Source organism: Cryptomeria japonica, chromosome 6, assembly GCF_030272615.1.
Source record: "Cryptomeria japonica chromosome 6, Sugi_1.0, whole genome shotgun sequence".
In the NCBI taxonomy this organism is placed as follows: Eukaryota; Viridiplantae; Streptophyta; class Pinopsida; order Cupressales; family Cupressaceae; genus Cryptomeria; species Cryptomeria japonica.
In genome coordinates this window covers 258,110,614-258,135,773 of record NC_081410.1, presented here as the reverse complement: position 1 = coordinate 258,135,773, position 25,160 = coordinate 258,110,614, and the positions used below count along the sequence as shown (strand labels likewise).

Sequence of the window (25,160 nt, the reverse complement as noted above, 5' to 3'; positions counted from 1 at the left end):
AAAGAAAATGGTGGAGTGGGATAGCACAGGCTGCCAGATCCCCACAAGCTATTCAAAACTACGAGCTGATTGTAGAAAGTTCCAAACACTACAAGCCTGACGGTAGGGTGGTGTTTGTGAATGACATGGTAGTAGAAAATTTCTCCCTTGAGGCCATTGCAAAGGCTTTCGGCATCCCTACCCATGAGAAGGCAATTGTGGTCTCAATGGAGGAGTCTCGCAGAATATATGACCAAAATCCCACCAAGTGTAAGAGAAAAATGAATGACAACTAGTTTAAGGAAAGGAGGCCCCACAGCTCCAAGATCCTCAAGAAGGTATACAGAAGTGAGTTCAATGAAGAATACGGGGACATGGTCACCTTTCTCAGTCGTGTCATGGGGCTGCTCCACTCCAATCTGTTTAAGGAGTGGATGTTCTACTATGCAGAGGAGGTCTTTGTAGGGAAAATCAAGTTTGATTGAGCTCAAATTATTAGTGATAACATACATACATAGCTAACACAACTTGTAGAGAAGAGGTACTTCACCATGTCCTCTTACGTGGTGTATATGTTTGCATGACATCCTAGGTTGTAGGGATTAATCTGCCTAGGTGACATTGGAAACGGGCCCAACCAGATAAAGGTGTACGACTGCTACCCTCAGCTGCACTTCTACAATATAAGCTAGAGGGAGAGGAACAATATAGCATATGCAGTGGGTTAGTATGAGTGCGTGAATGATGCCTTCACCATCAACATGGTCAGAACTATGTAAGAAGGACTGCAACAAAGGCTATCCAAATAGGAAATTACACTAATATAGATGTATGAAACTTGGTTTATCCAGTTTCCTCGATTCTCTTATTTGAGAATCTCAGGCTTTGAAGGCCCTCCATATCGACTCCCCAAGTATCCTACTGACAAGATAGTGCTCCTAGAGGTCACAAGACAAGCACATGCAGCTGGACAAATTCTTCAAGACAAAAAGGTTTCAAGGGTCTCCTTCCCAATGGTGATAGGGGGCAACAATGTGTATTTCAAAACCCCTATGCAAGTTGAGTAGTCGATTGAGGAACTATATTCATATTGCTTACAAGAGCATCTCTGTAGAAAAGGCTTTGATCCTACAGGACTGGGACGGAAAGCCTATGGTTGCCACTACAAGCACAAAATGGACATAGAAGATTACTAGGCAAGTTGTGCTGATGATTTTGAGGTCCGTAGGAGGGAATACTCCAAGCTCCACATGCACCAAATTAAATTTCTACGTGCAGCATTAGGCATATGAGACCATAAAAGATCGGCCCCGTGCCTTAATCAATTGGTCTCAAGATCGAGTCACCAATTTGGAAATCATAATGGAGGGACTCAAGAGATGCACTAAATTGCTTGGATAAATCAACGCATTGAGGAACTAACCCATGATGGGGTGCAGTTCACCTACAATTTGATAGGAAACCTCGAGTCTCATTCATTAGAGGACGAAGAGGCATCGAGTGCAGAAACAAAGAGGATTGGGAGTTGGAGCTGCAAAGGGTAAAAAATCACTGTGAGGACATCATATTTCGAATCAATAGCATAGCTACACCCCCTAGACCGGAGATAAGGACCATCTGCATAAGGTTTCAAGAATATTTTTGGGCAGAGCGAGCTGCAAGCCGAGATATTTGGAAAAGGCACTTAAATAGTGAAGATGATTTTTTATTGTAAAAAGGGAAAATATCTACTTTAGGATGACAAAAGTGTAGTCCTTAAAGTTAGTTATTTCTTCCAATTACCAAAGTACTCTTTTTTTCGAGATCTGTGTTGTGCACATTTTGGGAAAGCTTTATTGCTGATGGTTGTTAAGTTAGTTGGGAGGGTAAGTTCCATATTTACTAAGGATGGGTGCACACGTTGTATGGATTAATCTAGGCCACTTGTTTAGTTAAAATCCTGGCCATTCATCCAGATTTTGAAAGTCCATATAAAGGGGACTAATTCTCTCTTATTTTTGTAAGTTAAAGAATTGTTGCTGAAACTCTACCAAAATATATACAAAATTGATGGAAGACAAATTTGTGTCTATTTTCTTGTGATTGCATGGTTCCCCTTCTTCCAAAATTCAAATTTTGTTATGCATTTCATTTACAAATGGTTTATTTGGGTTGATATTTGATGGGAATTTTCTGTTCATACCATTTAGGATTAGCTCATTGTTAATCTCCCTATATGGTTAGTCTGAACATTTTAAAGAGCTTAGTTCAACTACTTAATGCTTAGTTGGATGAATGGTTTGAATTCAGCATATGTATGTAGTAGTTTGAAAATCAAGTTATCCCTTGAAGATTGCACCAGTTCTGTCTAGTTGTGTTTAACTGGCAAAACGAAGCATGGTAATTTGAAATTTATGTCTATTTACCCAAAGATGTTGTAGCTTAGTTTCTTTCCCTTACTCTTTTTCTATTTATTTTACAAATCTGAAGTTGATATCCCCAAAAAAGAATCATGCCTAATGAAGATTTGATGAGCAGAAGACTTGTAAAGTCTTAAGAATGACCTATAGAACCTTTCCAAAACCAATCTTTATCACAGGCGTAAGTCTCCTTAGTGTTACCAGCAAACACATTACCACTGAGTTGTCCACAGTCAAGACCTGACAGTTTAAACCTTGAGGTTGTTTTCTTGTGATCGTCCTCAGCAGTATTAGAAACCTCCTTATGCAAGAGAGAATCGGATTAGCTCAATATTCTATTTTGTTTTGACCGAAAGAGTAGCAGTACAATTTCCCACATCAACAATTAGCAAGTTAAAAAACAAACGTTGTGTGACTATTCAATCAGAGGAAATCTGCATGTTATGCTAGCTTCAAGTACAACACTCAAAAGACTTCATAGGACAGGAACAAAATATAACACAAACCTGGGGGAAATGAAACAAGGATGAACATATAAAATATTAAAAGCACAATATAATGCTGGCATTAGGAGCAGATAAAAAGTTAAGGCTGGTATAAAATGAACCTAAAACATGCTAGGGGTTACAAACACTAATTCAAGCCTAAATCATAATATGCTAATTACAGGGTATGCAATTTTTCAATATTACATATAAGATGAAAGGAAAAAAATGTAGCCTATGATTTTGTGGGAAAATGATTGTAAGTCAAAGCCAAGGGCTTTGGGTCTTTACATGTGATCAAAAGTTGAAAAAATTATTGAAATCTACATTTGCATCATTTTATTGAAATAATATGTACTTTTCAAAAGATATATAGCCCATAGTCATACTAATTGAAGACATAATTTATTACTATTTTCATCGTAATCATGTTTGTTAATCTTATCTAGATTTCACTTTTATATATGTTCCTCAAAAAAGCTCGTCTTTGAGCTTAATCAAATATATTTTGTTCATTTTATGTTATATAGAAGGATCAACCCCACATCTTTATATTAGAATTACAATGACAAACGAAAATCCTAGATCATCCCAAATGTGTGATTTGGAGGGCCTTGTATGTAAAGTTAAACATATAGCTGAATGATTGCTAGGAGCATTCCAAAATAGGCATGCCTTGACCCTTCATCAACCGTTACCCTGCCAACTCTGCTACATGTTGGCATGCATTAGAAATTTAGAACATACTGTATTCTAATTGGAGGATGAGATTTGATAAGCATCCTCTTGAAAATATAAGGATTTCATATTTAGTTGTATGCTTGAATTGTCATGTTTGAATAGCCTCTTATCCTGGTAAATTATTTGTTAAGATTTTGTTCCTAATCTTTGGATTCATCTGTATCATGAAATTTAATATTGGAAGATTTCAAATAAACTGCTATTTTTTTCCAATTTCTCTCTTTGGAAAATTTGGGCTATTCATTTTTATTTAGTGTTTACTGCTCTAAAAAAGCTATAAAATAACCCACAGCAATAACCTGGCAGAAAACATAGTTAGTGGTTTTTGGAATGAGCATCTTTCTCTACATCATTATTGATATCTAATTTTTGTTTTTCTAAAATGCTTTCAGGAATTCACGAAGCAATCTCCTCAAATTCACTTGATTCCTACAGTTTGTCTCTGCTTAACCCCTACATGGTTGAATACTTTTCCATTCCTGAAGCTAAAGCTTTTCAAATTGAGCAGTAGGACTTCATATTGGTTCATTTTGTTGAACCAATAAACTGAACCTTGTTGTAGTGTTGTCGAATCTAATTGTTGATCTCCATACCAGCCCAACCTTAGTGCAGCATGGCTCTTTCAGAAAGCAATGTCAGGCCAACCAAGTGAAAAAGTTTCTCCAGATTTCATTAATGAGCTTCTTTCAATTAACTTCCAGTGCATGAAGGTACATTCTATGCCATAACTTGAAAGTATTATATTTAGATCAGTAAACTATGTTTGCACTTAAAATAATCCATTATGACAAAGCTGATTGATATGATCTGCATTCCATGCAGAGGCTGAAAGATCCTGTTCTACGTCCATTTCTTCAGGTCCTTTTTCAAAGCTTCCCTTCTTATAGATGGCATAAGCCTTGGAGTTTGCATGAGGATGTTAACATCTTCCCTTTTTGTTTTCAGATTCTGTAAGATTTCGTTTAGCTGTTAAATTTCTTACTTTGAGCTTTACATGTGAATTCAGGATGTGATACAATTTGAACCATTAGCAAAGACTCTTGGACTGATTCTGCTAACACATCCAGGAATATTACCTTCTATATTTAGTCAGGTTTGTAATCTTATGTCCTTCAAAACTAGTTCTCGGGTTTCTCACTGTAATACTCGATGTTGTAGCTTAGTTTTCCTAAACCAGAGCAGCTAATGTCAACTACTGTCAATTAAAAAAGTACTTTGTAAATGAATGGTATAGATATTCCTATCCACGTTGCAGACTTATTTTTTACCATATCTCATGTACTTTATTAAGGATAGTGGTCACTTTCCAACTAACAACGAAATGAGGAATATATATGGCATTATCTAGAATAATCCAATTTACCCTCTGTGGGCATGCTCGTATGCACTCTGATATAGGAAAGATGCACATTTTCACAAGTAGGATAATCCCTTTCAAATTGAAATAAATAATGATTTCAATAAGCATAGATATAAAAACCTCATCATATATTTCTCTAATTGGCTATGGTCTGGTTGGAATGACCAGTGTAATGTTATAATACTTATATTGTATATTCCTAAGCATAATAAGATGAAGCATTTGTGACATGCTTAACCTAATTATGGTTGGGAATATATAATATGTTGGCAACTGACACTCATCTGGGTTATAAGTGTTGTCATTGTTGGCAACACACTTCATGGGAGATCCGGCAATCAAGGTAACCGGCATTCAGGGAACCGGCAAACTTGGAACCGGTATTCTAAGGCCGACACAGGAGATTGATCCAGCAAGCATGGAAGCGGCAACGGTCATATTGTTTTATGTTTATATTTTATCTGGGCCGACATGTGTCTTATCTTTTGTGATATGTTTGTAAGCCGACATAAGGCATTTGTGTTTATTCATGTAAATGGGTATATAAGTCAGTCCGGGTTAGGTCATTAAATAATGATGTGGATATATGGGAGATAAGTGATGCGAAAGGTACTGTGATGTTATCTTGATTGATAGAATGCGAATGTAAAGATCTGCAATCGGTCTTGATTATTGGTCTAGAGAATTGGGAAGCGATCTAAGATACCGGTAAGAGAGGTTACAATTTAACCTGTACAAACAATGCTTTAACCGGAACTCATCTAGCATAGCAGATGCACATTTAGAGTTCAGTTTTTGTTTGTAATCCAATATTTGGATCTGTAGTCAGTGAGGCTCCTTTTGAGATGAGCAGTGTGCCTTCTTGCATGTGCAGGCCCCTCTTGTAATATTTATTCATTTGGCCAATGGATAGATATTGTGGGTCTCCTTTTGAGATGAGCAGTGTGCCTTCTTGCATGTGCAAGCCCCTCTTGTAATATTTATTCATTTGGCCAATGGATAGATATTGTGGGTCACCAATCCCACCATGGTTTTTCCTCTTTGAGGTTTTTCAGGTATAAATATATGTGTTATGGTGTTGATTCATGTAGTTGCATTAATATTACTTGTTGTTACTTTCTTTTATGCATACCGGTTGATAAGTGGATTTGTTAATAAGGTTAAAATTACTCTAACCGGCTGAACACCGATTCCCCCCGCTCCCCTCTCAGTGTTCTTGGATTCCAACAATTGGTATCAGAGCCTTGTGCCTCAGAATAAGTCTAACAGCTTGAGGAAGATCCTGAATCCGGAATCCATGGAGATGAGTTTACAGAAGGAACTTGAAGTAGCACTTGAGGACTATGATGCTAAAAGGTTGAACTTGAAGCTGCAAGATGAGTTGAATTCTGCAAAGGAATTCATTCTTACCCTGCAGGAGAGGTTATCATCTGCTCAAGCTAAAAGGAAGGAACTTTTACAAAATCCGGATGATGAAGAGAAGAATACCCTTAAGGAATTATGTCAGAAGCTGAGTCAGGAGAATAATGTCATGAAGAATGAAATGCAAGCCATGACTATGAGGATGTCCAAGGAGATTGAAGACCGGAAGAAGAATGAAGAAAATCTTTTTATATCTCTAAAAGACAGATCTGAGGAATGCATTAGGTTGGCGTATGAGAATGATATGTTGAGAACTGAGTTGGTGCAATCACAGAACAATGAGCAAGAGTTGGAAAGAATGATGTCAATCCTGAGAAGTGATCTGGATGCTGCAAATGAATACAAAGAAAAGTTCAAGGTCAGTTCCGCAAGGCTTGATGAATTATTGAAGGATCAAAGAGACACTAGAGGTCTTGGATTTGAGCATGGAGAAGCTCCAGTACTACAAATCAAGGGAATCCACCAGACAACCGGAATCAGAAATAACCAGTAAGTCAACCCAATGCACATAAATTTAATGGTAGATGCTTTGTTTGTAATAAGTTTGGTCATAGAGCAAGTCAATGCAGAAATAGAGCAAATTAGTATAATAATGTTCCCGGTCAGTGTTCAAAGTGTAATAAGTATGGTCATCAGACAAAAGATTGTAGAATGAATGTGAGATGTCATGCATGTGGAAAGTTTGGACATATGGCTAATCAATGTAGGTCGAAAAATGGTCAAGGACTCAACAAGGCAATTCAGAAGAACAATGTCACTTGCTATGCATGCAACAAAATAGGACATATTGCCAAATATTGCAGAATCAAGAATACACCAGAAGGAAATGACACATCAAATGAGAAAGGAAAGCAAAAGGTTGATGAGATCCGGCAAGCTCATGCTAAACACTGGATTAGGAAGTCTGAAGATCAATCGGCAGAAGTAAATTCATCGGTTACCCAACCGACAGAGAAGAATGTTCCTACACCAGTAGGAAACTTATCTGGTAACTAAGGCCTTAGCCTTAGGGGGAGGCAAATTAATGTCAAATCCTGCATTGCCCCCGGTAGTGATCTGAAAGCTTGTTTCAGATCTTGGTGAAGACAATTTGGAGATTCACCAGCGCTGAGATAATGGATTTTGTATTCAGTATCATATGTCGGCATGCAATAATGTCAATGGGAAATTTAGGGTTTCGCAGATTAAAAGGGATAAGTTGCTTCATTTCTGATCACACTACACTCAGAGCAAAGCAAAGCGAATTTAAGGCGATCAAGGCGATTAAGAGCATCTTCAGCGATTTCCAGTATTCTCTGTGCGGATTTATCAAAGGTTTTCACCGGCTTGGTTGTGAGGTATTTTCCCTGTTTTTACGCTATTTTTCTAAATTCAGAATGGCTTCTGGATCTGCTTCCGCTCCGACAGATGTGGTTGTCCCTGTTGTGATAGATATTCAGGATCGTCCACACCCGGAATTCAAACAATGCCCTCAAATTGCAAAGGTCAATGACTCTATCGGCGCATTTTCTAGGGTTCCCGACGGAGTTCTTTATGTTGAAGATGTGAGAGCATATATTCATTGCACTCTGGAGGATTTGGGTTCATCAGAGATTAAATCAATGCATCTGTCTACTTTGTTGAACAAGGATGGATTGCTTAAACCGGGATTTCAAATTCTAAAGGATCAGGGTTTCACCAACATTCTGGAGATGCCTGAGTTCGAGGATGAGATGATTCAGTATGTGCTGAGTCGAGTTCATGTGGCTTGACCGGCCCTATAAATCACCAAGGAGGCGATTTGTGCTATCACCGACTTACCCCAGGTCGGACAAACACCGAGTAGGAGGAAGATTTCGAACAATGAGGTGAACAAGCTAACCGATGCCAGCTCTGACAACCGGTCGATGCGGACTAGCACTATCAAAGATAAAGTTGTTCAATTTGCAAGCATGGTAATTGGATACAAGGTAACTCAATCAAACTGATTGAACTCTGTTTCCAGTTCTTGTATTTTTTGTGCACACAAGATGATGAAAGAAAATGAGAAATATGATCTTTGTCAGTGGATGTGTGATGAATTGATTTCTAATTTGGGAAAGATTAAGGGAGATAAGAAAGGTACATTCTGGTATGGAAATCTCATTGTCTATTTGATGCTTTTCTTTTTGAATGAGATACCGGGATCCGGTAAGAGGCAATGGGCCTTTGATATACCGGTAGATAATCCTACGGTAATTGATGTTGATACAGTTGAAGTTCATGAGGTTGAGGTAGTGGAAATAACTACACCAAGTGGCGAAGCCACCGGTGTTGAGGAGGTAAAGGATAAAGTAGATCAGAATGTTGAAGGTCAAGTTGATCAGACTGAGGTCAGGGTACCGGCACCTTCACCGGCTGTTGGTCCCTCATTGTTGGCACTTGACTCATCCAATCAATCCCTTACATGGGCATCCCATCGGCGTTAGACCTAAGGCGCTTTGTTGACAACAATGAGGTGGTCGTCTTGGAAATAAGTACATTGAGCAGCTGAGCAGTTTTGAATTGATGTTTGTTGCAGCTCAGAAATTAAGGAAGGGTCAGAAGATAAGCAGGTTATTGAGCAAGCTATTCCTATTTTGCAACAGCTTGCACTGGAATGCAAGATTGATCAGGTAGCTAGTCCATCCGGTAAGTTGAAAGGTTTGACTAAGCACATTGCCAAAGAGTATAAAACTCTTCAACAAGTGTCAAACCGGCAATTGGTGGAAAGGTATAATGCAGCTAGGAAGGTCACCTGTGATAACATGATCACATCCGACAAGGCTAAGCTGACAAATGAGATGACAAGGATTGATGAGGCTCTTCATCAATGCAGTCGAATATATCGGTCTTGCACTAACACAACAAAATTAACAGCAGACTTGGATAAAAAGGTTAAGGAGCATAAGGACAAGTTGGAACAACTTGTGGTAAGTTTTGATGGTACTGAATCTTTGACCAGCACGGTTGATGGTCAGATTTTGCTTTCGAAGTCTGAAATTTCAGCTCTGGAGAAGGAAAAAGACAAGTTAATCTAGCGGGCCAGAGAGTTGAGAGGTTTGGTAAGTCCCCGGCTAAATACTTTGTTACTTCATAAGCGGGAATGTATGGAACAGATGAGTCTGCCCACACCGGCAACCCTAACAGAGGAAGAACTGCACGCTTATATTCTGAATTGGTTTGTATCTATTTTGGGAACTTTGAAATCCGGCTGGAATACTTATTTGGCATTTTTGAAGGGTGCTTATCCGGATATTTTCAAGTATATCTAGATCTGGTAATCACATTTTGGTTTGTACAGAATTTCATTTCTTATTCCTTTTGCCCCAATCTTTGGCATTGTTGTCAAAGGAGGAGAGATGGATGTGAAAAATGTCTAGGGACATAAGAAGTAATGTATAGCTCAGTGGGAGTAGTCTTCTGAGATCAATTTTTGGATGGGAACCAGTACAGCACTTCGGCGATTCATATTTCACATGAGTGTTGTCATCAATGCCAAAGGGGGAGATTGTTGGCAATTGACACTCATCCGGGTTATAAGTGTTGTCATTGTTGGCAACACACATCATGGGAGATCTGGCATTCAAGGTAACCGGCAAACTTGGAACCGGTATTCTAAGGCCGACACAAGAGATTGATCCGGCAAGCATGGAAGTGGCAACAGTCATATTGTTTTATGTTTATATTTTATCTGGGCCGACGTGTGTCTTTTCTTTTGTGATATGTTTGCAAGCCAACATAAGGCATTTGTGTTTATTCATGTAAATGTGTATATAAGTCAATCCGGGTTAGTTCATTAAATAATGATGTGGATATATGGGAGATAAGTGATGCGAAAGGTTTTGTGATGTTATCTTGATCGATAGAATGCGAATGTAAAGATCTGCAATCAATCTTGATTATTGGTCTAGAGAATTGGGGAGCGATATAAGATACCGATAAGGGAGGTTGCAATTTAACCGGAACTCATCTAGCATAGCTAATGCGCATTCTGAGTTTAGTTTTTGTTTGTAATCCAATATTTGGATCTGTAGTCAGTGAGGCTCCTTTTGTGATGAGCAGTGTGCTCTAGGAAGTGTGCCTTCCTGCATGTGCATGTGCAGGCCCCTCTTGTAATATTTATTCATTTGGCCAGTGGATAGATATTGTGGGTCACCAATCCCACCGTGGTTTTTCCTCTTTGAGCCTTTCCAGGTATAAATATGTGTTATGGTGTTGATTCATGTGGTTGCATTGATATTATTTGTTGTTACTTTCTTTTATGCATACTGGTTAATAAGTGGATTTGTTAATAAGGTTAAAATTACTCTAACCGGAAGAACATTGATTCCCCCCCCCCCCTCTCAGTGTTCTTGGATTCCAACATAATATTAGAATCAAACGTATACATCTATGAACATCTTGTTCTAGAAGGAATAAAACTTCACAAGGCAGTATAATTGGTAATGAAACTAACAATATTTGTAGTTGAAATCATAAGGGTTGTTCATGTCCAATTCAAGTAGATTATTAGTTCTTGTTTTCACATGAAATTGCACCCTAGTAGAGCCAGTCCAACATTCTAGTGACACAATGGAACTGACCTCAAGGTGTGGGACCTTGCAAATGAGGTCAGATCTCTAGAGAAGGCCAACTTCCTCTCTCACCTAGATGCAGCAACGTTGGTCCAACCCAACACTGAACAAACCTACAACTACTAGTATTCTACCAATTGCTAGGGAAAGGGTAAGAAGGATTGCATGAAAGGAAAGTGTGATGATGCATCTAAATTGAAATTGTTTCTTCTTTCCCACTACAGTACAAAAAAATGAATAAATACCAAAAGAACTTACATAGTCTTCTATTATGATTGTACTTAGGAGTTGTATGCGGGTTAGGGTTTAATAGACACTCAAAGGGAACAATAAGATCCACAACAAGAACCTATAAATAGATTAACATAGCATATATCTAGCAAAAGAATAACAAACATTCATCCACTCATGGAGTTAAATAGTTTATATAGAGTGAAGAGAGTGAAGAAAGGTAAAATAGTGATTTTATTAGAATCAAAGGCATGGAGCCTGTTTTACAAAGTAGAGTTGCAAAGATACAAATCTCTCATGAAGAAAACAAAAATAACTCCTAAAATGAAGTAAAACAAAATGTATTCCAAAAGAAAACATGAAATCCTTCGCACCCCTGAAAATATCACCAATGAAGATTAGGCCTTGGGCTCATCATGTACTGCTGGTTGTCAAGCCTCGAAGAAGAACATATCCATCTGAAATGCCCCAATGAGACAAATATTTACACAATCAAATCCAGAAGCACTAAACAAATAGAGACAAATCTTTGTCGAGCATTGAGCATCAGGCATCCAATGTGATGTTTGCTAATGAAGAGGGGGAGGATGAGGGATGTCAAAAGTCCAACCTCTAAAGTTGATGTCAGCATGGCATCATTAAGAAGAAAATGTGGGGTCATATCAACAAAAGATAGATGATGTCAGCATGACCTCAGCAAGGGGCATCAATCAGGGATTGGGGATTGGGAAGAACTCTTAACTCATACCTAAAAGGGAATGAAGGAGAAGACCAAAATCCTGAAATCTAATGATAAGACAATTGATTTCGAAGAGGAATGAATTGAGAGTGAGGGATCGGGAAGAGTCCTTAACTCATACAAAAAGAAATGAAAGGAGAAGACCGATGGCTTGAACCCTGGTAAGATCAACACTTAGCAAGGAAAATGCTTTGGACACTAGAGGTCAAGAACACAAAGGGAAGCATGCTAGAAAGGAATTAAGGGTATGGAAGATGCCAACAACCTAAAGCTTGATAAGGTCAACACTTGGGATGTTTTACAAAGTTGACTTTGGGGATTAAAGATGTGAAAGGAAAGTGTCTGAAAGTGGTAAAGGAATAAGGAGAAGACCAATAGCCCAAAGTTCGATAAGATCAACACTTAGGCGTTGTTGGGGGTCAAACATTAGGGAGCATAATGATTTAGTGAAGGATACCAAAAGTAGTGAGGAAAGGCAGATGTCGATGGCCTAAAGACCGATAGGGGGACTTAGTTGATTTTCTCAAAGGGAATGAGGTAGGCCATGGGGCCGATAGTGATGGTATGCAAATACAAAGGTAAACCAATTTTTTTAGTTTTTTGACTAGGATTTTTGGCTAAGGTGGAACAAAAGGGGAAAGTGCAAGGAACAAAGGCACAATTAATGCAAGATGGCCCATTTAGGATTTCTTAGATCAGTTATTAGTAATGTGCTATAAGGGGGGAATGAAATGTCAACATTTTAGCAACCTCTGCAAGATGATTGTTTGCTAATCATGGGAACCTAGAAGCCTCAACAATCCATTGGGAATGGATGCAAAGGGCTAACAACAATTCAAACAGGCTTGCCTCAAAACACCACAAAACAAGGGAAAACATGTTCAGAAGCACTTGGATGAAAACAACCGAGAACCTAGATCATACATTACCGTGCTGAGAATTTAGAGTGTGTAGTAGCACTTTTTGAAAAACAACTACACTAATATGTACATGAATTTACAAATAGAATATGCTAGCTGCTAAATTTTCCTCTGTGAAAGACAAACATTTTGAAGGAGTTGATCACCCTCATACCATAGTTGCATTCATCACTCAATTGTAGCCATGGAAGCTTTATGCTTGCATGCATCAAGTCACACATAGAACCTATGTAGTTAAGAATTACCTGATTGTAAACTTTGTCATTATGGGGAAGCCACAAAACATGAGTACTAGGCTCATCCAATGATGCATCAAGTATATATATAGCAATAAAGGTAAAATTCTACGTTATTGGATCTTCCTCTATAGACCCTCAAGTCTTGGTCCAGTTTGAACTAGGTCTAGGTCTAGGTCCAAGCTAGGTTCGCTACAGGTCCAAACAAGGTCCAGCCCACAGCCTGTGGGTTTGGTCTTGTGGAATCTGAATAGAATTTGACAAGTTTTTTTCTTTGACTTTTTAAAGTTCTTTTTTGCCAAAAAGGCAATTTTGACCCCCAACCCTAATTTGACCGCTAAAAACATCAAAGAGGTAAAACCCATTTCATTTATGCACAATAGAATGAAAAACAAAACCTACTCCATTGCTGAACTTTCTTTTTTGCTTCCCATTGCTCAAAAAGAGTTGAAGATTGATTGTTGAATTCTCAAAGCCAGTTCTTGTGCTATTCCTACAAGGTTGCAAATGTTGATTTGTTCTTAAAGATATTAAAGAGGAAGATTTCAACAAAAGAGGTAGGTTTTTGTTGTCTTTCGTTATTTTTCTTGCATTTTTTTTACAATTTCAAATGAACTCTCTAGTTTTGTTTTATTTTTTTATTTTGGTTTGTGGCTTTTTGCCTATCCATGTTGTTTATAGAATGTCAAGTGCTCCTAGTGTTGGGAGCTAACCCCGCTTTAAAACAGACCCACACTCTCCCCTTTGGAAATATGGAAATGGTACAACTTCTAGGTGGAGGAGGTTTCACTTGGATTTGTTCACATTGCAAAGCACGATATAACAGCTCGTTATTTGTGCTTTATACCTCATCAAGGCATCAAATTTTGTCCAGGGATACCCAAAGGTAAAGGCTTTCTTGCAAAGGCACAAGTATTGAAATATATTGAAGAGCAAGAAAAAGCAGATGAAGCAACAAGGAAACAACCTACAGTTGCTCATCCTTTAGTAAAGACTAAGAAAGGATCAAGCGCCTTTCCATCACTATCCAATCTTGAACCTATAGAGAGCCATCCATTCTTGTTTGTACCTCAAGAACAACCTGTGACACATAAAAGAGCAAAGGGACCATTGGAAACATCATTTCACAATGAGGGTAGACAGATTGTTGAGCAAGACATAGCTAGATTTATCTATGCTAATGCATTGGAATTTAATTTTGTTTTTTCACCTTATTGGCAAAAAATGGTGAGATCAATTAATGAGGCTCCAAAGGGGTTCAAGGGCTCAGGTTATGAGAAGGTGCATACATCCTTACTGGACAAAGAGATGAAACATGTAGAGTACTAGTTGGAGCCCATCAAGGATCCATGGGTCGAAATAGGGGTGTCCATCGTATCTAATGGATGGAAAGATGCGAGAAATTGACCATTGATCAATGTTATTGTTGTGTCCCCTAAAGGGGCAATGTTTTTGAGGAAGTTGGCCCTCGAAATGTTGTTCAAGTGGTAACAAACAATGCCAAAAATTGTAGGGCTTCTAGGTTATTGGTTGAGGAGTGCACACCTTGTGTTATCCACTCAACCTAATGTCGCAAAAATTTTCCAACAAAGTTGAATGGATCAAACAAGTGTATGTTGATGTGGAGGAGATCCAAATGTTCATCACCAACCACCATATGTCACAAGGTATATTTAGACAATTCTCGAGATCAAAGCTATTGAAGGTAAGTTAATTTTAAATTTAGTTAAATAACAAATATATTTAGTAAAATTTTTAATTTAATTTTAATTTTATTTTTTTCTTATTTTGATTTTTAAATAGGTTGTTGGGACTTGTTTTGCCTCCAACACACTTATGTTGAGATGACTTGTGAAGGTTCGTGAGGCACTATCTAGCATGGTAATCAGCCCTAATTGGAGCATATGGAGGCAATCTAGCAATTCAAAGGCAGCAAATATTAAGAGAATGATAATAGAAGACACTTGGCAGGATCATGCTGAGTATCTCCTAAGATTCACCGAGCCTATATTGAGCATGATCCATTATACTAGCATGGATAGGCCTTATTTGGGTGAGGTATATGATGGCATCGAATCAATGATTGAGAAGTGAAACTCATCATAAATGAAAAAAAACAAGATCTCGAAGAAACATTCTTTAGAGAACTACAGATTATCATTGTGGAGAGATTGAACAAATTGACCATTCCATTGCATCTCCTTGCCTTTGCATTGAGTCCCAAGTATTATAGTCAACAGCTCCTTACTGGCACAAGAGTTGGCACAAGAGTTGCCCTATATAGAGATCCCAAAGTTGCTCAAGGGTACAAGGCAACCCATTGTAGACTCTTTCACCAAGACATACAAGTTGTAGTGAGGGTTGAATTCATCATTTTTGCAAGCACAAATGATCGTGGTCTTGAAGCTTTTTGGGACAAGCATAGGGTTGATGCTCATAGTCAGTGGTACTTACATGGATAATCATACCAGCACCTACAACCTCTTACCATCAAATTTTATCGCATGTATGTTCTTCATTATAAAAAAAATCTTCTATCTTGCTTTTAAATTTACCAATTTTATTTATAACTCTTCTCTCTAATTTCAAAATCTTGATAGGTTGCTAGTTCATTTTCATCTAAGAGGAATTGAAGCACATATATTGATCTAGAGCATGCCGAGTTGGATGATTTAGTTTTCCACCTTACTGCACTTTGAGTTGATGATGACCATAAGCTACCTAGTGATCATGAGATCGAGAATGCTAGTACCACTACCAATGCTAGTGCCAGTGCCAGTGGCACTATTTGTGATTCTAATATACCCCAGCATATGGAGGATGATGATGATATTTTTGATGAGCCATATGATATTTGATCAGGGATGGCTGATTTTTGACACTTGACATTATAATTTTTGAACTAAAACAATAATATGGTGGTGTATTTTGCTATGCTATTTGACTATTAGCATGTGGTGTATTTTGAACTTAACTACCAATGCATTTATGTACATATTTTTTATCTTTGTATGTTTTTTGTATAGATGAATCCAATACGAACCCAACCCCCCAAAAATATTTCAAACCTGCGAACCCAAACCTTGAACACAAACCCGAGCTCAAGCCAGAATTGGAACCAGCAACTTAGGTAAAAAAAAATTGAACCAGGTCAACATCAAATGAACCACCCTTTGTAGAAGAATAGACATTTTCCTCACACAAAGGCACATTGCTGTTGTAATAGTTGACCTCTTCATGGCATGAGCTGAAACAAAAAGAGAATGTTTCCAACTCACATGGTGATGAAAAGTATGCCATACTTGTCTATTGATGTGCACAAGGAAGTTCTTCCTCATGCACATCAAACAAATTTTTTTGAAGCTCAAGCACATGGTCAAGTTTAGCAACAAAGAACCATCTTCTTGGCACACGTGTTCCTGCTCAGTATCATTAGAACTGGTATGCTAATCCTAAGTGAAGCATTCAATCTCAGGCACATTATCCCAAATGCAAAGGTCACGTCTTCATCTTATATGACGACCTCATATTCAATCTCATCACACTCGTGGATAGTGGAAAACCAGCATACATCATAGTTACATGTGTTGATGCATATCTAATCAGCACAAAGCTCAGATTTATGAGACACTTCAAATGAAGAACTGTATTTTTCAGGATGTCTCTTTGTTTTAATTTCTTCTTCTTGGCGACTAGCTACAACATCAGACTCATGGCATAAACCATCTTCCACATGTATTGCTGCAGCAAAACACCTTTTTTCTATTTCTTCCTCATGTGTAGCAGTATCCACATCATTTGCAGCATCAACCTCTGAAAAAGGAGTGAAAAAAGGCAAGACATCAAAGAAGAAAAAAAAATTCTTCTTCACCACAAGATGGTGTATGTTCTAAGCAGTCAACCCCATGGTCTGATCTAACTGGTTCTTCCATATTGTATGCATGGCCTTCTTCATTTAAATGTTGTGACTATCTCCAGAATGGAAAATTATATCGGCCTCATCCCAAATAAGAAAGCTTGTTTCTCCATACCATCATCCATTGACTCACAGTTTTTCTATTGCAATTGATCTTCAATTTAATCTTGCAGCTGGTCTAACTTTTCATTATCTAGGACACAAGAGAGTTCACACATAGCAGGCTGGCACTATAGTTACTTGGTTAAGCATGAATGATCTGTGTCAAAATAACGTATTCCGATCTGGAAATTATGGGGAAGAAATTTGATTGAAAACCATTATTTCAGTTTGTCATTTTGAAACTCAACATACAAGCTGTTAGGGTTTCAAGTAGATCCGAAGCAAATATGAACTAACAATTATATGCAGATTTAAATACAAAAGATAAAGAAATAAAACAGGACATAGATAACACAGAGATTTAACGTGGTTCACCCAGAATGGGTTACGTCCACCATACACAGCCGTCCAATCTTTCTTATTATCCAGCAAAAACAGTACATCAACCTTCCAATGCCTTAAGCATCCCAGCCACTTATAACATGCGTTTTTAGGGCAACAAACAAAGTCGGCCTTTTTTAGGGTTTTATTACAATGTCGGTTTTCATCAACAAAAAAATGGCAAAAAAAAATTTCTCGGGGGCTGCCGCCCCCGAACCCCTGCCCAGGGCCCGGCTCGGCCCCGGACCTAATACGTGCTGAGTGTACAGTACTTTGCTGATCAGTCGCCACATTTCAACACAAGCAACTTGTGAACTGTTTGATATAATTCCTATTCTCTGAACCTGAAAACGAAGTGCAAAAAATTTGTGTAGCAAATCAGGGGTGGTATCTTAATCCAACAACACAACAATGAACATAGAAGAGATATCAGCATTGAAATGAAATCTATGAATCATGGTGAGAAATAAATCACCCAACACCATCCTGATAGCATACACCATGATAATTGCATTAACTTTAAACAGTTTCTTCATCCGTAGATCTAAAATATCCCTAAGAAAAGACTTGATTTTTCTTTTCTTGACCAACAACCTTACAAAAGACTCATGAACAATCGTCAAGATAGCCATCAAAATTGGTAACAAGCATGAACCTTAAAACCAATGAACCCCATGTCTTCCCATGATTTTGCCCTGTTAGAACCGTCTCACTGAAGTGATTATTTCATGACAAACCATGTTGCTAGCTATTATCACCAAGATGGCATGCGAGTTGAGGTGATGAAGTAATGGGTTCATTATAGCAAAAGTTGGCATTCAGTTTAACAATAAATTAACATCCCTGACACATATCAACCCTATGTCAATATCAAGTGTGAAGTTGTCAAGGGAGTCCACGTGGAGGTTAGCCTCCCTACATACCTAACAAACACTATAATAGTCTTCCAACTTGTCTAACAAAGGCCAAGCTTGATTTAAAAGCTAATAATTTTCCAATTTTGGGACCGTTTCTCCTCAAAGCAATAACTATAACCATTGAATCACCTTCAATTTGCACCTTGTTGAAGCAAAATTTGGTAGACATTTTCGGAACCAAAAAAAAGAACCAAGGCTTTGGCTTTGGTATTTGTTCCATGTCCAACATCCTTATATGCAAACCAATTGGGATTACCTCATGATTTCTTATGATGTAGCTGACACTCAAGTTGCCAAGGTTACTTTACATGCTCCATCAAAATCAAGCTTACACCAACCCCTAGGAGGAGGTGACTAGCTACACTCTTGTCTGAGATTTGACTATGAAGGATCCCAACCAACCCCATGAATAGGATATTATTTTTTTATTTAATTATTAATTATTTCATTTTTTATTTTTTTATTTTTTAATTATTTTTATTAATAATTAATTTTAATTTATACATTCATAGTATATAAATTAAAAAAACCAACATTTTAAGTTTTAATTTTGTATTTATTTTATTGTAATTATTTTTAATCTAGATTTAAATGTTTAATTTAATTTAATTATGTATATGTTCATTTTTGTGAAATTACAATAATAAATATAAATTGTTAGTTCAATTTATAGTTATTTGCAAGGTTACTAGGAGACAAAGGTACTTGGAGATGCCAATTTTTTTAAAATATAATTTAATAATTTCCAAAACATATCATGATAGAGAACTTTGAAAACAAGAATAGTGGTAAAGTTTAACATTAACTTTGAAATTGAAATTAAAATTGCTTGTATTGCTAATACCATAGCTAGTTTAAATTGTTTAGTGAAAGTAAGGTAATATAGATGTTGAGCACACTCAATATTGTTGGCTAAATAATAAAGGCAATTTCTCTTTAGACTATTACAATGATAAGAAATATGTCCTCTCAAAAAGTCTACACTGTCAATAGATCCGATCACTATAACTTTGCATGGATTTTTGTCTTCCTGGGAAGCAATTTCCTTATTAGTCATTTTCCTACAACTTTGCTTTGCTGCAAGCTTATCTTATTCATTTGCTTTATTTTTTTTGCTTCTTTACTGCATTTTGCCCTAAATTTTTTAGGAGGAGATGTTAATTTTCGATCAGGAGACTTTGGAGATGGCAGCCAAAACAACCTTATGAGTCAAGAAGTTTTCGGAGATGTCTCGAATACTGAAGACACATCTCTAGTACCAGTATGGGTCTCCAAGGGTAGTGTTGATGTCTATTTTATCATCTACGAAACATTAGAATAAAGTATCCAAAGACTCTCTATCCTCTCTTGAAAAATCACCGCTTATGCTAATATCATATCGTGATTCCAAGGTTTCTTTTGTCAGGCCTTGACATGCGGATAAGCTCAATGGGCGTTGTGATATGCTGGTGATTCCAAGTGTCGCAAGAGTATAAGCCTCAAGAGGAAGCAAGTCAAGAGACTGGCCATTCTTGCTTCCAATCTCTACACAAAATGAGCTATCAAACAAATTATCCATCACATGAGCCCCTGAACTGTGCATCTGAAATAAGTCATGTAAATGAGGATCAAATGTAAAGTTGTATGCACTCCTCACTATGTACACCTCTGAAATCTCCTCCATGAGTCCTGTTTGAAATCTGGATGCACTGAAAGGATCCCAAATGTCACTATCAGGACTAAAAATCAAGAGAGTGATCAGCATCCAAACCGTGGAGTGGATTATCATATAGCCACGTAGCATCAAGCTCGAACAATGGATTGTCGATCATCACATGCTCTTCTTGAACCATCTCCTTCCTTCTCTTTTTGTCCATGCTTCCACAAAAAGAGATAGAATGCAAGCTCCCATCTGTAATTCCCCTCAACACATAATTCTTGTTATTCAATTCAAATTTCATTTCCAACTTAGGTACGTTCAGGGTAAATTATCCTATGTCTTGGAGCCATTTCATGCCCAAAACTATGTCCACCGCACCCATGTTGACCACATAGAAGTCAGCTTGTAGCTCATAATCATTCAACAGTAAGGTGAGATTACCTATCCGCCTGGTGCACGTGAGGGTATATCCATCTGCAACTTTGACTCTAAATCCATTGAAGTCCTTTGTCTGAAGTCTGCATCTGGCCACAAATCCTTCATCGATAAAATTATGTGATGCTTCAGTGTCAAGCATAGCAATGCAACGTTGTTTGTTAATTGTTCCCCTAAATAGGAATGAAATCTCATCCGGCACGTCAGCAAATAATGTCATAGGAGATAGATTCCCATCAGTTCCAAACTTTGAGGAACATTTTCCATCCTGATCATTCCTTGAAGCAGTTGACTGATCTGAAATTTTAGAATCACAACCCTCATAATATGCCCACATTATTCGATTTGTCTTGCCCTTAGGCTGCAAAGGGCAATCATGCTCTCTATTGTAAGGCTCTTTGCACCAAAACACAATTTTTTTCCTAACTCGTCATGTATCTCCTCATCCACCATGGTTGCTGATTTATTTTTCTTATCAACAAATTGTTGAGGACTCTCATTGCTGGTAGAAGGAACATGCCTTTTGGGGCTGCATACTCCATGCTTCTAGCCTTCTTCATTGCTTCTTGTAATGATGGTGGGTCAAAAGTTGTCAACCAACCCCTCAATGGCTCCATCAAACCTTCACTGAATAGCACTACCAATCTCCTTTCACTAAAATTGGGAACCATGACTGATAACCGCTGAAAATCAGCAACATGCTTTAAGAGTTTCATGTTGCTTCAATTGTGCCAACTCACGAAAACTTACTTCAGGGTCCTTAACATCAAACCTCTCTATCAATCTATTAGTAAATTCATCATAAGTGGTGATGAGATTGTGACCAAGAGTAATCAAACCATGACACCACCACTTGTGAGTAGCCCCTTCTAAATGCAGTGTAGCAAACCTTATGGCGTCCTCCTCAGGCATTGGTCTTAATGATAAGTAGTTATCAACTTTTTGCACCCATGCCCTAGCTATACACTTATTACTCCCATCAAAATATGGCATTGTAAGCTTACCAAGAGCTTGTTGATAATTTGTTCTTGATGGAGCATAATGATCATTCCTTCCACCATTTCTCTTATTCCTTTGATTCATGAATTGATCAAAGCTCCATTGTTCTCTCATATCAGGAGGTAAAGTACTATATTCCAAGTAGGTTTGTCTTGCTTCATCCCCAAAAGGAACAACTGCAACTACATGTGGTCGTTCTTCTCTTGGTGTGAAGGTAGAAAAGAGAGGTCTAGAGGTTGATCCTCTAATATTAGCAGCTCGGTGTACAATTCTTTCCCCTTCAAAGTTTTCATTATTTTCATTATTCCCACTATGTTCAGCTGTGAGGTGTTGTTAATGATTATTATTTGTTTGCTGATCCATCTTTGCTAGTAGATGGGACATCATTTCAATCATCCCATCAAACTTCATGTCCATTCTTGCATCCTTCTCATCTGAGGTAAGTCGTTCTCCTTCTGACATGTTTTCCACTTCTTTGTCAGTATCCCTTTCCCTTAAAGCTTCTGAAAATGTTTCTATGTCTGGCACTTGTGGATTTTGATACTGTTGTCTTCTTTGTTCCTTGTTATAATGCCTGATATCTCTTGCACTCATCAAACAACTGGCTGATCACAGGATGGTAGGATGATAGCTTTGATACCACTGTAATATCCCCGGTTGTTAAGTGACTGAAATGTACAAGGAATATTGACGAACAATTGTCTTCCAATCTTCAATCTGTTGTTATAAAGTTCTGATTGCTTTTATGGCTCAAGGTATTATATCAAACAACTCACATACAAACATTAGGCTTGTTGTTTTGAGTCTCTGACTGATAACTTGCATGTTAGTGACACAGGAAAGGTGTGCATAACTTTGTGTATTATTGATGCTAATGTAGTTTATGTTTGATTATTTGAACATATAGATGCAATGCAAAGAACTAAGAATGAATCGACTATTGAAGACAATGTAAGAACCAATTCAACGTCTATAGTTGATTGACATTTTATCAAACAATTGTCATGCATCACATAAGCTGAAAATGAAGGATCTTTACATCAGACATATGTCACCAAATCTGAGCACTTTAATTGAATGCAAACAATCTTTGGCTTACAACTAAATATGTATGACAGCCTATAAATGACCACTTACAGCAGCATCATTGAGAATCAAAATTGACATTGTAATCTCATACAAATTAGATTAGGAACCTAGTTTAATATCGCCCCAAGTGATGTTTGAAGAAGCAAGCAATAACCAACTAAAGAGTCTCCCTTTGGCATAAATCGAATTCCTTCCTTAGTCGTCCATGTTATGATGTATCTCAAACCTCAGTAAATTGATAGCACCTACCACGAACTCCTTTCTACACCAAAACCCTTCGATTTCTCCGTAGGATGAGAGCGCTCCAGTTTGGGAATAAAATTGCTGCATTAAATGAGCCCAATGATCAAAATCGTGGTTCTTCTTCAACCATGGCATAATCTAAATATGACTGAAACAATAACTTATAAATAAGTCAATGCAATCAGCTCCTTGTAATAAATCAATGGAGTTCTCTAGCATTCAAAAATATCTCCATTTGACTCCTCCAAAATTGAACCTTAGCAAGTTGGCCTTTGGCCACAAATTAAGCACTAATGAGATGACTGAAGTATCACCTCCACAAATGCAACCCTTCAAGAGATCTTTCACTCCCTCAGTTATTCTATCAATGGGAGTTATTGTTCCCAATGACTGTAATAATCTGCAGAAACCGTTGGCTCCACAAAACTCAACAATGCAAATATCAATTCTTGGATGCCCAACAATGAAGTTGCCCCCTCTATTTATTCTTTTCCTTCAAGAGGTTGGCCTCCTTCTAGAAGAAATAATATTTAATTGAACTTTCTAGAAGATTCTCAATAATAATATTATTTAAGTGATTATTATTTAATTGCACTATAGATAATTAATATATCATTATAATATAAATTGCAATTTGACAACACGCGTGCCATCATACATGAGAATACATTATCCCACCAAAAATCATATAAAAATGGAATCTGAAGCCACAAGCAGCTTCCCAAGCGACCCTCTTATCAACTCCTTGGCCTACAAGGGTCAAGTAATAGGCCAAACTCCATCAATGTCTAAGTACTAGTGAAATGGGGACATTACAAATGAATTATTTTTCCCAGCTCAAATGTAGTGGACAAAGAGAGCAGGGGTATGGTAAAAATTGCAGTCATTTGTCAATATAGGTAATCGTGATGCATAGACCATGAGGCCTAAACTACCATAGAGTCACAATAGACAAGTGTTGGGAGCAACAACTCATGAACAAACAGACCTTTTTTACCTGCATATGCATAATTCGTTGCATTGCATACTTCACCATCAAATCTTAAATATTACTAATATTAAACTCAAACTAGGTCATAAATGATTACTATCATTTGAAAATAGAGATGACAACCTTCAATTTTTTGTGATTATATTAAGTCTTGTTGTAACCATGAAATGACGCTTGTTGCACATTTAGTGGCTTAATTGTTGAGTTGTTTTGGTTTACAGGTGGGATTCCTAATGGTCCTAGAATGGATGGCCCACTTTGCTTCACTTGGTTCATACACCTTTCTCTCTACTTTTGTATCCCCCATTTTAAGGTAGCTTTTGCTTCTTTTTTCTAAATCTAATGACACTTACAACCATTCACCATAAACATTTATGATATGATCTCTTTGTTACTTAGGTCATGGGTGAAGAACCTTCCTAAGAAGGAGAAATATAAGTGGAACAGGTACCTTGAAGCTTGGGAGTATGGTTCAGGATTAGACTACAAGCTTTAGCAAGCAAATGTGCTACACAATTTAAGTTTCACCTACATCTTGAGCTCCTTCTATCTTTTATATTATTGACATAGATTTAGTATTATGTAGTTGCAGTTGTGAATCAAGATATGAATTTGTTGAGAGTCAAATTTGTGTTTGTATATTTTGACACAAACATTGTGTATTATAATACATTATCTAATTAGCTTACTCAATATTATTATCGGATGTATTTTGAGATCAACTGTATTTTGTGGTAGTACGAATTTCATTATAGTAGTGACACAAACAAATACTTTAAGTGCTTTTAGATATGTTGAGAATTAGTTGCTACTTATATAAAAAAAAAAATTGTAGCTTTCACAATCAACTTTGTTGAAAACATGGTACTCTTAAAAGACCATGTATTTGTTCCAAAATGCTAATTAAAATTTGATTTTATAGTTTTAGATTTGCCTATTTGGTTTTTAAAGAACAAAACAACTAGATTTTACGCTGAAAAAATAAAAAGCATTCACATTATGAAATAGCAAAAATCAAGAAATTTCCTAAACATTAAGAAATATATGTGATGAGAAGTGTATTATTTGTGGAGCCAAAGAGCTTTAACTTTTTGCATGAGCTAGATGATATACTTTTGAAGGTGGTCATTTTGATTTGTCTAATGCATCTTTCAAGGATTCTTTGTTACATTCCTCATCGTCACTAGTTATATAAGCCATATTATATGTTTTAGGTAAAATTATGCTAAAATACAACCAAACCACACTTATATATTGTAAATAAATTAGCATTAGCTTTGTTGGTGTTCGTATCCACAACACTCTTGAAATTGCAAAATTTGGCTAAGTATTAGTGTTTACCTTTTTGTTTCTTTTGCCTTG

The 25,160-nt window shown here is 37.3% G+C and overlaps 1 protein-coding gene across 1 annotated transcript; it reads left to right on the top strand.

Moving 5' to 3' along the window:
• Positions 1-3,962: 3,962 nt before the first annotated feature.
• On the top strand, positions 3,963-24,725 carry LOC131856081 (uncharacterized). The gene is made up of 6 exons (XM_059207339.1): positions 3,963-4,064; positions 4,201-4,314; positions 4,427-4,462; positions 4,611-4,697; positions 24,020-24,111; positions 24,198-24,725. Exons 1-6 carry the CDS (start codon positions 3,987-3,989, stop codon positions 24,292-24,294), a joined length of 504 nt encoding a protein of 167 aa, XP_059063322.1. The 5' UTR covers positions 3,963-3,986; the 3' UTR covers positions 24,295-24,725.
• The last annotated feature ends 435 nt before the right edge of the window (positions 24,726-25,160 follow it).